General features: G+C 56.7%; 2 protein-coding genes across 2 annotated transcripts; one reads left to right on the top strand and one right to left on the bottom strand.

Moving 5' to 3' along the window:
• Window positions 1-29: 29 nt before the first annotated feature.
• PYCR3 (pyrroline-5-carboxylate reductase 3) lies at window positions 30-3,710 on the top strand. The gene is made up of 6 exons (XM_064154442.1): window positions 30-127; window positions 813-877; window positions 1,165-1,344; window positions 1,662-1,874; window positions 1,988-2,080; window positions 3,329-3,710. The coding sequence occupies exons 1-6, from the start codon at window positions 37-39 to the stop codon at window positions 3,509-3,511; spliced, it is 825 nt and encodes a 274-aa protein (XP_064010512.1). The 5' UTR covers window positions 30-36; the 3' UTR covers window positions 3,512-3,710.
• Window positions 3,711-7,072: 3,362 nt separating this feature from the next.
• Window positions 7,073-10,187, bottom strand: TIGD5 (tigger transposable element derived 5). The gene has a single exon (XM_064154439.1). The coding sequence runs from the start codon at window positions 9,950-9,952 to the stop codon at window positions 8,138-8,140; it is 1,815 nt and encodes a 604-aa protein (XP_064010509.1). The 5' UTR covers window positions 9,953-10,187; the 3' UTR covers window positions 7,073-8,137.
• Window positions 10,188-10,323: the final 136 nt, after the last annotated feature.

Genomic DNA, 10,323 nt, shown 5'->3' with positions numbered 1-10,323 from the left:
GGCGGGGCCTGGGGGTCAGGGGCGCGGCCGGCGGCGATGGAGGCGATGGAGCCCGGGGAGCTGCGGGTCGGGTTCGTGGGGGCCGGGAGGATGGCGGCGGGCATGGCGCGGGGGCTGCTGCGGGCAGGTAAGGGTTGAGAGAGACACTGGGGCGGGGATGGGGGTGGCGACGTGGGGATGGACCTGTGGTGTCACCCGCTTCCGGATGCCTGCCCGCCATGACCCCGTGGAGCTGTGTGGGGACATGGGGACAGCTCTGTCCTCTCCCACGCTCCAGGGTGCCTGTCCCATAGAACAGTGTGGGGACGCAGAGACAACCCTGTTCTGTCCCCCTCCTGGGGTCTTTACTGAGTGATGTAGAGACGTGGGGATAGCCCTGTCTTGTCTCCCTCCTAGTTTCCGGTCCCATAGAACAGTGTGGGAACGTCGGAACAACCTGTCCTGTTTCCCTCTCCGGGACCCCTGCTCTTCATGACCCCACAGAGTGGTGTGGGCACATGCGGACAACCCTGTCCCGTCCCTCTCCCCAGGGTCTCCTGTCCTGCAGGTGGTGTAGCCACATCACTGTCCCTCCTCCCTGAATGTCTCTGGTTCTCCTTGCCCTACAGTTTGGGGACAGCCCACACTTAGAAGCTGGGAGATGGATCTTGCTTTTGGCATCACCTTAACAACTGGATGCCCACAGCTGTCCCCAGTGGGGTGACACCCTGATGGTGCTGGGGTTGCAGGAGATCAATCCTGGCTGAGATTGGGGTGTGTCCCCCACCCTGCTGCCGCCCCAGACTCTCGCTTTTGTCCCCATGTTCCCCAAGGGAAGGTGCCAGCCAGCAACATCTTGGCCAGTGCTCCCTCGGACAAAAACCTGGATGCTTGGCGGGTGAGTGGGGGCACAGAGTGACAAGCTGCTCTGTTTGGTGGTGGCCATGGTGGTAGTCGTGTTGGGGTCCTCCTCACCATGATTTTTGGGGCACCCTTTCACTCCATGAAGGGCTTTGGCTCATGTTTCCCAGATCTGGGTGAAATCCCAGAGAAGTCTTGGTGGCTTTGTGGTAGGAATGTGTCCCCAAGATATGACCATGCATGAAGATGTTCCATGTTGTGGGAGTGGTGGATGCCAGGGGTGGATGGCATTGGACTGTGACACCTCTCCTGGCCCATGGGCAGGAGTCGGGCTGCCGGACCACGCACTGCAACCTGGAAGTACTTCAGGACACTACCTTGGTCTTCCTGGCCACCAAACCCCACATCCTGCCAGGTGTCCTGCAGGAGATCCGTCCAGCTGTGGGACCCCACCACATTGTTGTCTCGATGGCAGCTGGTGTCTCACTCCAGACTTTGCAGAGGGTGAGCTTTCTTCTCCTTCTCCATTCTCTTTCTCCTGCTCTTAGTCCTGCTGCTGGTCCTGCTCTTTCTCCTTTCTCCTCCTTTTCCCTCTCTTCCTCCTTCCCCACTTTGTCCTCCTTGACCTCCTTTTGCTCTTTCTCCTCCCATTTGCACCTGTGGAGAAAGACACACTGCTGTAGTGCTTTCCCCACCTAGGTTGCATCCTCGGATCTTTCCCCCATGGACCACGCTTCTCCTCCAGCTCCAGTGGTTGCCTCTGGGCATCCATGGGTGTAGCCTGGAGCTGGCACCTCTTTCCCATCCCCATCTCTCCCCAGCTTCTCCCTGCTGGGACCAAAGTGCTGCGACTGATGCCAAACCTGCCATGCGTGGTGCAGGCAGGGGCCATGGTCTTCGCCCGGGGCAGTGGTGCTGGTGATGGAGAAGCTGCCCTGCTGAAGAACTTGCTGTCCTCCTGTGGGCTGTGTGAAGAGGTCCCCGAATCCTACATCAACATCCACACTGGCCTCAGTGGCAGTGGGGTGGCCTACGTAAGCACCCATGCCTGGTGGGACACAGGGTGACATCAGAAATCTCACCCACGTGGGATTGAGGTTTGCAGTCCTCATCTTTGGCCATGTTCATCTTTGATGTTCTCCTCCAGGTCTATCTGTTTGCTGAAGCTCTGGCTGAAGGGGCAGTGAAGATGGGCATGCCAGTTGGCTTGGCCAGTAGGATTGCAGCTCAGACACTGCTGGTGAGTTGTGGCATCACTTGGGGACATCCATCATTGCATCTCTCCCTCCTGAATCTCCCAGCTGCCTTGAACACCTCCTCACCATCCTTCCCTGCGCTCTGCAGCAGGTAGCAAGATGACAGAGTGAGGGGAGGGAAGCTGGATGATGTTCACAGAACCATGGACTGATTTGGTTTGGAAGGGACCTTAAAGACCATCTAGTTCCAAGGCCCTGCAGTCAGCAGGGACATCTCCAACCAGAGCAGGTTGCACAGAGCCCCAAACGACCTGAGCTGGAATGGTTCCAGGCCTGAGGCATCTCCCACCTCTTTGGGCAACTTGTTCCACTGTCTCACCACCCTCACGGGGGAGACCTTTTTGTTGTATCCAGTCTAAATCTCCTCCTCCCAGTTGGAAGCCACCACACCTGGTCCTGTCGCTTACACCCCCTGCTTGAGTCCCTGCCCAGCTTTCCTTGGGAATCAGCTGTCAGAGTCCCCAACACTGGACACTTACTTTGAAACGATTCAGGTGGACACAGTGCTGGGCCAGCTTGCCTAGACCATACTTCTGCCAAGAAAGTTCAAGCCAGGTGATCCTTGAGGTCTCTTCTGACCTGATATTCTGTGGTTCTATCATTCCTGTAGTTCCCTTTAAGTCCTGAAAGGCCACCAGAAGGTATCAATAGAGCCTTCTCTTCTTAAGGCTGAATAGCCCCAACTCTCAGCCTGGCCTCACAGCAGAGGTGCTCCAGCCCTCTGATCATCTTCATGGCCTCTTCTAGACCTGCTCAAGCAGCTCCTTTTTGTACTGGGAACCCAGAGCTGACCCCAGCACTGCAGGCGAGGTCTCAGCAGGACACAGCAGAGGGGCAGAATTCCTTATCTCCTGCTGCTGCCCACACTGCTGGGGATCAGCTCAGGACAGAACTGGCTCTGGGCTGGCAGCACTTGGTGCCATCTTATCTCCAGCTTCTCACCCACCAGCACCCCCAAGTCCTTCTCCTCAGGGGTGCTCTCCAGCCCTTCATCCCCCAGCCTGGATTTGTGCTTGAGGTTGCCCCAACCCAAGTGCAGAACCACAGACTTGGCCTCATTTCCCCTCTTGTAACCAAGAATGGGGCCACCAGAAGACAGCCAAGAGCATCGTGGTGGAACAGATGCTTTGGTACCATGGGCAACAGGAGATTGCTGCCATCCAACCCCTGGGCAAGGAGAAGGGAGGCTTGGGAGGTCTCCCTTCTCTCTGACTCACCCTATTCTCTTGTAGGGTGCAGCTAAGATGATGCTGGAGACGGGGGAGCACCCGGCCAAGCTGCGAGGAGATGTCTGCACGCCTGGAGGTACCACCATCCACGCGCTGCACCAGCTGGAGAAGGGCGCGCTGAGGGCCACCGTCATGAACGCCGTGGAGGCAGCCACCAACCGGGCACGCGATGTGGCCAAGGACTAGCAGCCTGGCTGGGCAGGCTGGACAGCTCTGTCTTGTCCCCACCCCGTGGGGCAGAAGGGACAACGGAGGACCAGACCAAAGCCCTTCAGGGACCCTGACAGCCCCAGGAGACCCATGGTGGGAGATGGTGTGGAGATGGGTCCATGCCTTGTGCTACCTCTGAAGGGCTGGGACCAAATAAATATGCGTAGCACCATCATGGGGTTGGCACTTTCTGGTCCCTTCAGTCCTGAGTGGGCTGCTGTACCCAACATGAGGTCACCTCCATGAGAAGGTGACAGCCATGGGTCCCTGGATCAGCAGGGATGGAGCTGAGACTGTGCTGACCCCTGTGCTCACCTTGGATGGGGCTGGTACCATGTTTGCTTTGAGCTCTCCAGGGGTGTAGCTGGTGCCACACTGGCTCTGTGCTCACCATGGATAGAGCTGAGGCCACCCCTGGTCTGTGTTCACCAGTGCTGTGCCAGGATATATGGCAGTGGGGACTCGGATGGGGATGGGGTTTTGGGGATGAAGTGATCCCAAATCAAGCCTATTTTATCTGGGCAGAGCAGCCACATCACTGTGGCAGGAGGTGAGGACCAGCACACAGATGCTAAAGGGTCTCAAGATCTGATGAGCCATCAGCATGAGGAGTGAGCACAGGAAGCCTTTGGTTTCTCAGCTCAGTGCCAAGCCAGGGTGTCTTGGTGCTTGGGCTACACCTCAATGGTCACTCCTCTGCTGGGCACAAACACAAAGCTGCTGTCCACATCTCGGAACCAAGTTCATTGAGCAAAAACCCTCCACCTTCCACCCTGGCCAGGCATCAACATAGTACCACAGGTCCTTCTCCAGTGCTGAAGAGGTGAGATGGAAGCCCAGACTCAGTCTTGGCCCTAAAGTGCTGCACATCAAGGGAGGAGGACCTCTAAGCTTATCTGGAGAGGATCTGAGGCATTTCATGCCCTAATTAAGCTTCATTTGCCTCCAGGCACCTGCGTGGCTGCAGTTAGTGATGATTTGTGGAGCACTTTGAAGATCAAAGGCTTTTTTTGCAGGCAGAACAGGGGTGGTGGAACAGCTGGATGCTGAGCCTCCTGCCCCTGTAGCTTTGATCCGGTCTCCAGGGATGTTGCTGCTCCAGATGCTGGTGGCAACAAGCCAAGAGATGCTGTAATCCAAAGACACTGCCAGGTCACACCAAGGCATGACCTTGGGTGTCTTCTCGAGCCTGCCCATCTCTGTGTTTCATGCCAGGGAAGGAACTTGTGGCACCCACATGGTGGAAGGAAGCAGTGGTTTCTCAAGCCACCTGGTAGCTCCTTTGTCCTTCTGCTTCCATCCCTGCTCTGTCCTCCAGGTGTCCTCCCCAAAGTGATCTCTGCAGCCTTCTGTTATCATTCTTAGGCTCCTACATCTCTTCTGTGTCCTCCACACCACTATGTAACATATCTAGCTGAAAATCCTTGGCCAGATAGAGCTGCACCACCTGTCATGTGGCTGACTCCAGGCCTTGTTCATTCCCCATCTCCACATGTCCTCCTAGAGGCTTCTGAGCTGTGGGTTTTCAGGGTGTCTTTCAGAACAGTGGCACATCCAGCTCCAAAGACATGCCAGAACTCATGGAAGGCAGGGTGGTGATTAGTGACAGCCAAGGTGACTTCACCAAGGGCAAATTCTGCCTGACCAACCTAGTGGCTGTCCGCAATGGAGTGACTGCATTGGTAGACAAGGGAAGATCTATAGATGTCATCTCCCTAGACTCTAATATGGCCCCACACAATATTCCTGATGCTAAATTGGAGAGGTGGATTTGATGGATGGACTGTTAGATGGATCAGGAAGTGCTGGATGGTCATGTCCCAAGAGTAACAGTCAATCACTCAGTGCTCAAGTAGAAACTGGTAACAAATGGTGCCCCTCAAGGGTCTGTCCTGGGACCAGTGCTGTTAGGTGTCTTCATCAACGACAGGGACAGTTGGATTGAGTGCTCCCTCAGCAAGTTTGCAGATGACACCAAGCCAAGTGGTGCACCTGACATGCTGGATAATAGGATCCATCCAGAGTCACTTGGACAAGCTTGAGAGGTGGCTCCATATGAACATCATGAAGTTCAACAAGGGCAAGTGCAAGGTCCTGCACATGGGTCAAGGCAACTCTCAGTATCAACATAGGCTGGATCTGAAGGGCCAGAGAGCAGCCCTGAGAAGGACTTGGAAGGGTGATGATGGGTGAAAAGCTGGAGATGAGCTGGTAGCCACTATGCTTCCCTGTCCTGGGCTGATCCCCAGCTGTGTGGGCAGCAGTGGGAGGGAGGGGATTCTGCCCCTCTGCTGTGCTCTGCTGAGACCCCCCCTGCAGTGCTGGGGCCAGCTCTGGAGCCCTCAGCACAGCAGAGACATGGACCTGTCTGAACATGGCCAGAGGACATGGAAATGATCCGAGGACTGGAAGCCCTCTGCTGTGAGGCCAAGCTGAGAGTTGAGGTTGTTCAGTATGGAGAAAAGAAGGCTCCAAGGAGACCTTCTGGTGGCCTTCCTGTACTCAAAGGGGTTGATAAGAAAGTTGGTGACAAGACTTTAGAGCAGGGCCTGTTGTAACAGGACTGGAGGTGATGATTTGAAACCAAAAGAGGGAGATTGAGACTGGAGAGAAGGGAGAAATTCTGTTATGATCAGGGTGGTGAGACCCTGGACCAGGTTGCCCAGAAAGGTAGGAGATGGCCCATCCCTGTGATCATTCCAGACCAGGTTGGCTGGGGCCTTGAGCAACCTGCTCTAGCTGGGGACGTCCCTGCCTGTTGCAGGGAGCTTGAACAGGATGATCTTTGAAGACCCTTCCAACCCAACCCATTCAATGTGCCTATGTTCTGACCTGCCAATACAAGACCAAGCAGTGCTGTGAGTCTGCTCAGGCTGAACCACACAAGAAACAAAGAGCTTCAGCCCGATTCCTTCTGCTGAGCTTGGCAGTGATCTTCTCAAACAAGTCAAGTCTCTTTTAATTCACAAATTCCTGCTTGAAGTGAGCCACATCCCAAGCTCTGAAATGTTTCCTTTTAGGATTTTTTTGGGTGCAGAAGATGATAAAAAATAAAGAGCAATGTGGTCTACAGGATGACATCCCCTTGGTGGATAAAAGCTGAGGGAGAGGCCTGCAATGAGTGAAATGCCTCACAAAGTGGTGGCTGCGAATGTGGCAGCAGCCAACCAGCAGAAATGGAGCTTGGCTGGGTTTGGGGGGAGGAAAAAAAGGTGCATTTCTCCTAATTTTTGTTGATGTTGGTTCTTTGATGGAGTTTGACACGCTCAAAGGACAACCCTCAGCTCCAAAGGGGACTTTTGGAGTGGCTTTTTTCCTTCTTGGTGCTACCCAAAGTCCCCAAGAGATTCATTAATCAGCAAATTCATCCAAATAATAAAGGAAAAACTCAATCTGGGGAGCAGCCGAGGTGGCTCCAACCCCTGCAGTAGAGAAAAACCCATCGAGATGACACAATCACATGGAAATCCCCCTTCTGCTACCCCCAGCCCTGGTGGGATCATTCTGTATGACCACTTAGAGAAGACAACCCCAAAGTGGGAATAAAAATCCATTTAATTTCCATAAACTCTGAGGGGATGAGACAAAGGTGTGACAAATAAAAGCCACCTCATGGGGCACAGCAGTGCTGAGGAGCTAATGACTTCCCCCCCACACGTTTCAATAATGTGGCTGAGAAGGCTAAAATGGAACCCAAAATCAGGTCAAGAGATGCTGAATTCTCATCTGGGGTCTCCAGTACCTAAAGGCAGAGCCAGGAGCTGCTCCCATCTTAACTTGTGACATACCACTCCACCAAGCATCTCCCTAGCTCCACAAAGTTGTATTGTCCAGCCCCAGCCACCCCACAAACCCCAGAGAAGACACTTCAACCAACATCCCTGAAGCCTTCAGCTTCATGACAATGCTCAGAAGACAGTACCTGTTTCAGCAGGTCTCTGTGGTCCTAGCACTCCCAGGAGCTGTCATGGGAATGACAGAAATGACCCTCTGTGAGAAGCTGCAGCTTCTTGGATACTACCTAAGTGTCCTTGTCCCAGTCCAGTGTGTGAAGAAAGTTGCTTAAACCAGCACCAAACCACCCCAGTTTAACCAGATTCCATTTTGGAAGAGGGGGGGTGTCAGCAACCTCTTCCAGGGTGGGATGTTTGCTGTGGAGCACCTCAGGCAGACCCTGTCCCCACTCTTGAGATGCAGGGAATCACTTCTTGTGAGTTCCCCCATCATCCCAGTAACTCACAGTGACACCAAGGTCCCTTCTTTACCTCTTCTCCACATGAGGACCAGGGTGAGCTGGTGGCTATGCCCAGCTCAGTCTCATGGCATTTAAAAACCAGCACCTTCAAACTATACCCAAGGGTGAGGAATGATCCCCAGACACACTGTGGACGGAGGGGTTGTCCCTGGCTAGCCCTAAGCTGCCACACTACCCCCTCAGCAGGGGTACCTCAGGGGCATTCAGGCCCGTGACCAAGGGGTAAGGAGAGCTGGCACCTGCATTGCCAGCCCCAAGGGACAAACAAGGTGTCCCCAACCCCATGACCCATCCTCCCCAACCCCAAGAAGGTGGTTGGCAGCCAAGAGGCTAGAGGTGGCCTTGGCCTAGGAGTGGGGGCCGCTGGCACTGCGGTGCAGCCGCTGGGCCATGCTGATGAGGGAGCGGAGCTGCACCAGCTTCAGCGGCCCCACCTGCCGAGGGTCTTGACCCTCCAACCACCGCAGCGCCGTCTCCAGACCTTTGATGGCTTCCCGGGCCGTGGGTAGCAAAGTGTGTCCTCCTTCCCCACCCTTTCTGCCGCCCCCATCTCCAGCTGCTGCCTCCTCCTCCTCCTCCTCCTCCGTTTTGCAGACATCGAGGCCTTCCTCCTCAGCGTCCTCTTTTCCATCGTCCTCTTCTGTACCCGGGGCCACATCGTCCAAGTGCAACCAGTTGGCCACCTCCTCGGGGGCCAAGCGCTTGTAGGCCAGCGCGGCCAAGTGGGTCAGGTCACTAAAGAGCTTGCTGTCCCCACCACCTTCCTCCCCATGTCGGGGGTCTCCATGCTCCTCCTCCCCAGGCTGGGGCTCAAAGGCAGCACGCAACCCCAAGAGCCAGCACTTCTCGATGGAGCCGGGTGGAATGAGCTCCCAGGAGAGGCCAGCCAAGTACAACATGTCCTTGAGGAGGAAGGACCTCACGAAGTCCATAGGGCCACCCGAGCCACCACCACCCCCAGCTGCACAAGAGACAGCCAAGCGCAGCAACTCCCTCTTGTAGAGCTGCTTGAAGGTGGACACCACCCCCTGCTCCAGCGGGGCCGGGATTCGGCCTCCTCCTCCAGCCGAGCCACTCCCAGCAGGTCCCTTGGAGAGGAAGAGGGCACGGATGGAGCCATCGGGTGTCTGCAGTGGCAGGGAGTCCTCAGGGCTTGTCCCGGAGTGGGGCGGTGGGGAGCTGAGCAGCAGCACCGCCTTCTGCTGCAGGCAGCTGCGACGTAGGTACCGCTTGACGCCTGGCACAAAGTCCTCAAAGAACCAAGCCCGGAGAAGAGCTGGTCCCAGCCTAGCTTCAGGGCTGTAGCGATAGCCAGCAGGGAATTTGTCCTGGTTGTGATGGCGCAGGCTGGGGGGATCGTGAAGACACCCAACCACCAGCGGTTTGAGCTTGTGCGAGCCGGTCAAGTTGGCGGCCAGCAGCACCGTGACGCGCTCCCGGAGCGCTGGTCGCCGCCGTGCCGCCGCTGCCGTCCCACCAGTCTGTCCTGGCAGAAGCTTCCAGTAGAGCCCAGTGATGTTGGCGTTGTAAATCTGCTCATCGCTGTAGCCTCCGGCGTCGGCAGCAGGCACAGGCAGGGGCTCGGAGCTGGCCACGGGAGCCCGCTCAGGCTCGGCGGGGAGCGCGCCCTCGCCATAGATACGCTGGCTGGAGATGCCATGGCGCTTCTGCCAACGCCAGAACCACCCGTGGCTGGCCTTGAAGGTGCACTCGGGACCGTAGATCTGCCGTGCGAAGGCCTCGGCCTGGGCTTGGATGAGGGGCCCAGAGAGGGGGATCCCATGCTGGCGTAGAGCGAGGAACCAGGCATAGACAGCTCGGTCAATCTCCTCCTCGTTGGCCAAACGCATCTTCTTCCGCTGGGTGCCCACCTCACCCCCAAGCTGCTCCAGGAACCACCGGAGCTTGGCTTCATCCTTTAACCAACCCCTCAAGGTACCCCCCGGTACCCCGAAGGCCCGGCACACCGACGCTTGCCTCTCGCCCTTCTTCACCCTTTCGATGGCCTGAAGTTTGTCCTTGATGGAGTACGCTCGTCTCAGCGCCATCTTCACCGAGCCCCCCCCGCCTGAATTATTCCTACCCACACCCCCTTGTCGCCCTCCCGCCATACCCACCGGTCCCCCACCATGCTCCGGGCACGGAGCAGTCCCCGCAGCCATAGACCGGAGAGAAAACGGGGTAAGGAGAGGCGGGGGGGCAGCGCGTTATAACCGGGGCTGGAAAAGACTGAGAGGAGGGGGGCAGGGGGAGGGGTCGCGGCGCCTTTGTCTGCAGCCCCGGAGCCGGCCGGGCAGGGCGAGACAGCGCCCACTGCGCGTGCGCGGCACCCGCCCCCCGCCAGCTTGAGCTGCTTCCTCCCCTGCCCATTACCCACTCGGGCTCGTTCGCGTCGCTCCGCTTCGGCCCCTGCGCTGTGCCACTTTGCAAACAGGGGGAGAACGTTCTTGCTTCCCCCCCGCTTTTTTCTTTTCTCCACGTTTCACTTCTTTCTGCCATACTGGATTGCTCCATCGTAGAAAAGCCGGAAAGA

Source organism: Pogoniulus pusillus, chromosome 14, assembly GCF_015220805.1.
Source record: "Pogoniulus pusillus isolate bPogPus1 chromosome 14, bPogPus1.pri, whole genome shotgun sequence".
NCBI classification, from domain to species: domain Eukaryota; kingdom Metazoa; phylum Chordata; class Aves; order Piciformes; family Lybiidae; genus Pogoniulus; species Pogoniulus pusillus.
This window is presented reverse-complemented; position numbering and strand designations above follow the sequence as displayed.

What these genes read in the sequence shown, in the direction of transcription:
- PYCR3 (XM_064154442.1), top strand. Translation starts at nt 37, where the DNA reads ATGGAGGCGATGGAGCCCGGGGAGCTGCGGGTCGGGTTCGTGGGGGCC. An exon ending in GTGGCAGTGGGGTGGCCTAC is followed by an intron (nt 1,875 to 1,987) that starts GTAAGCACCCAT and finishes GTTCTCCTCCAG; the next exon opens with GTCTATCTGTTTGCTGAAGC. An exon ending in TTGCAGCTCAGACACTGCTG is followed by an intron (nt 2,081 to 3,328) that starts GTGAGTTGTGGC and finishes ATTCTCTTGTAG; the next exon opens with GGTGCAGCTAAGATGATGCT.
- TIGD5 (XM_064154439.1), bottom strand. Translation starts at nt 9,952, where the DNA reads ATGGCTGCGGGGACTGCTCCGTGCCCGGAGCATGGTGGGGGACCGGTG.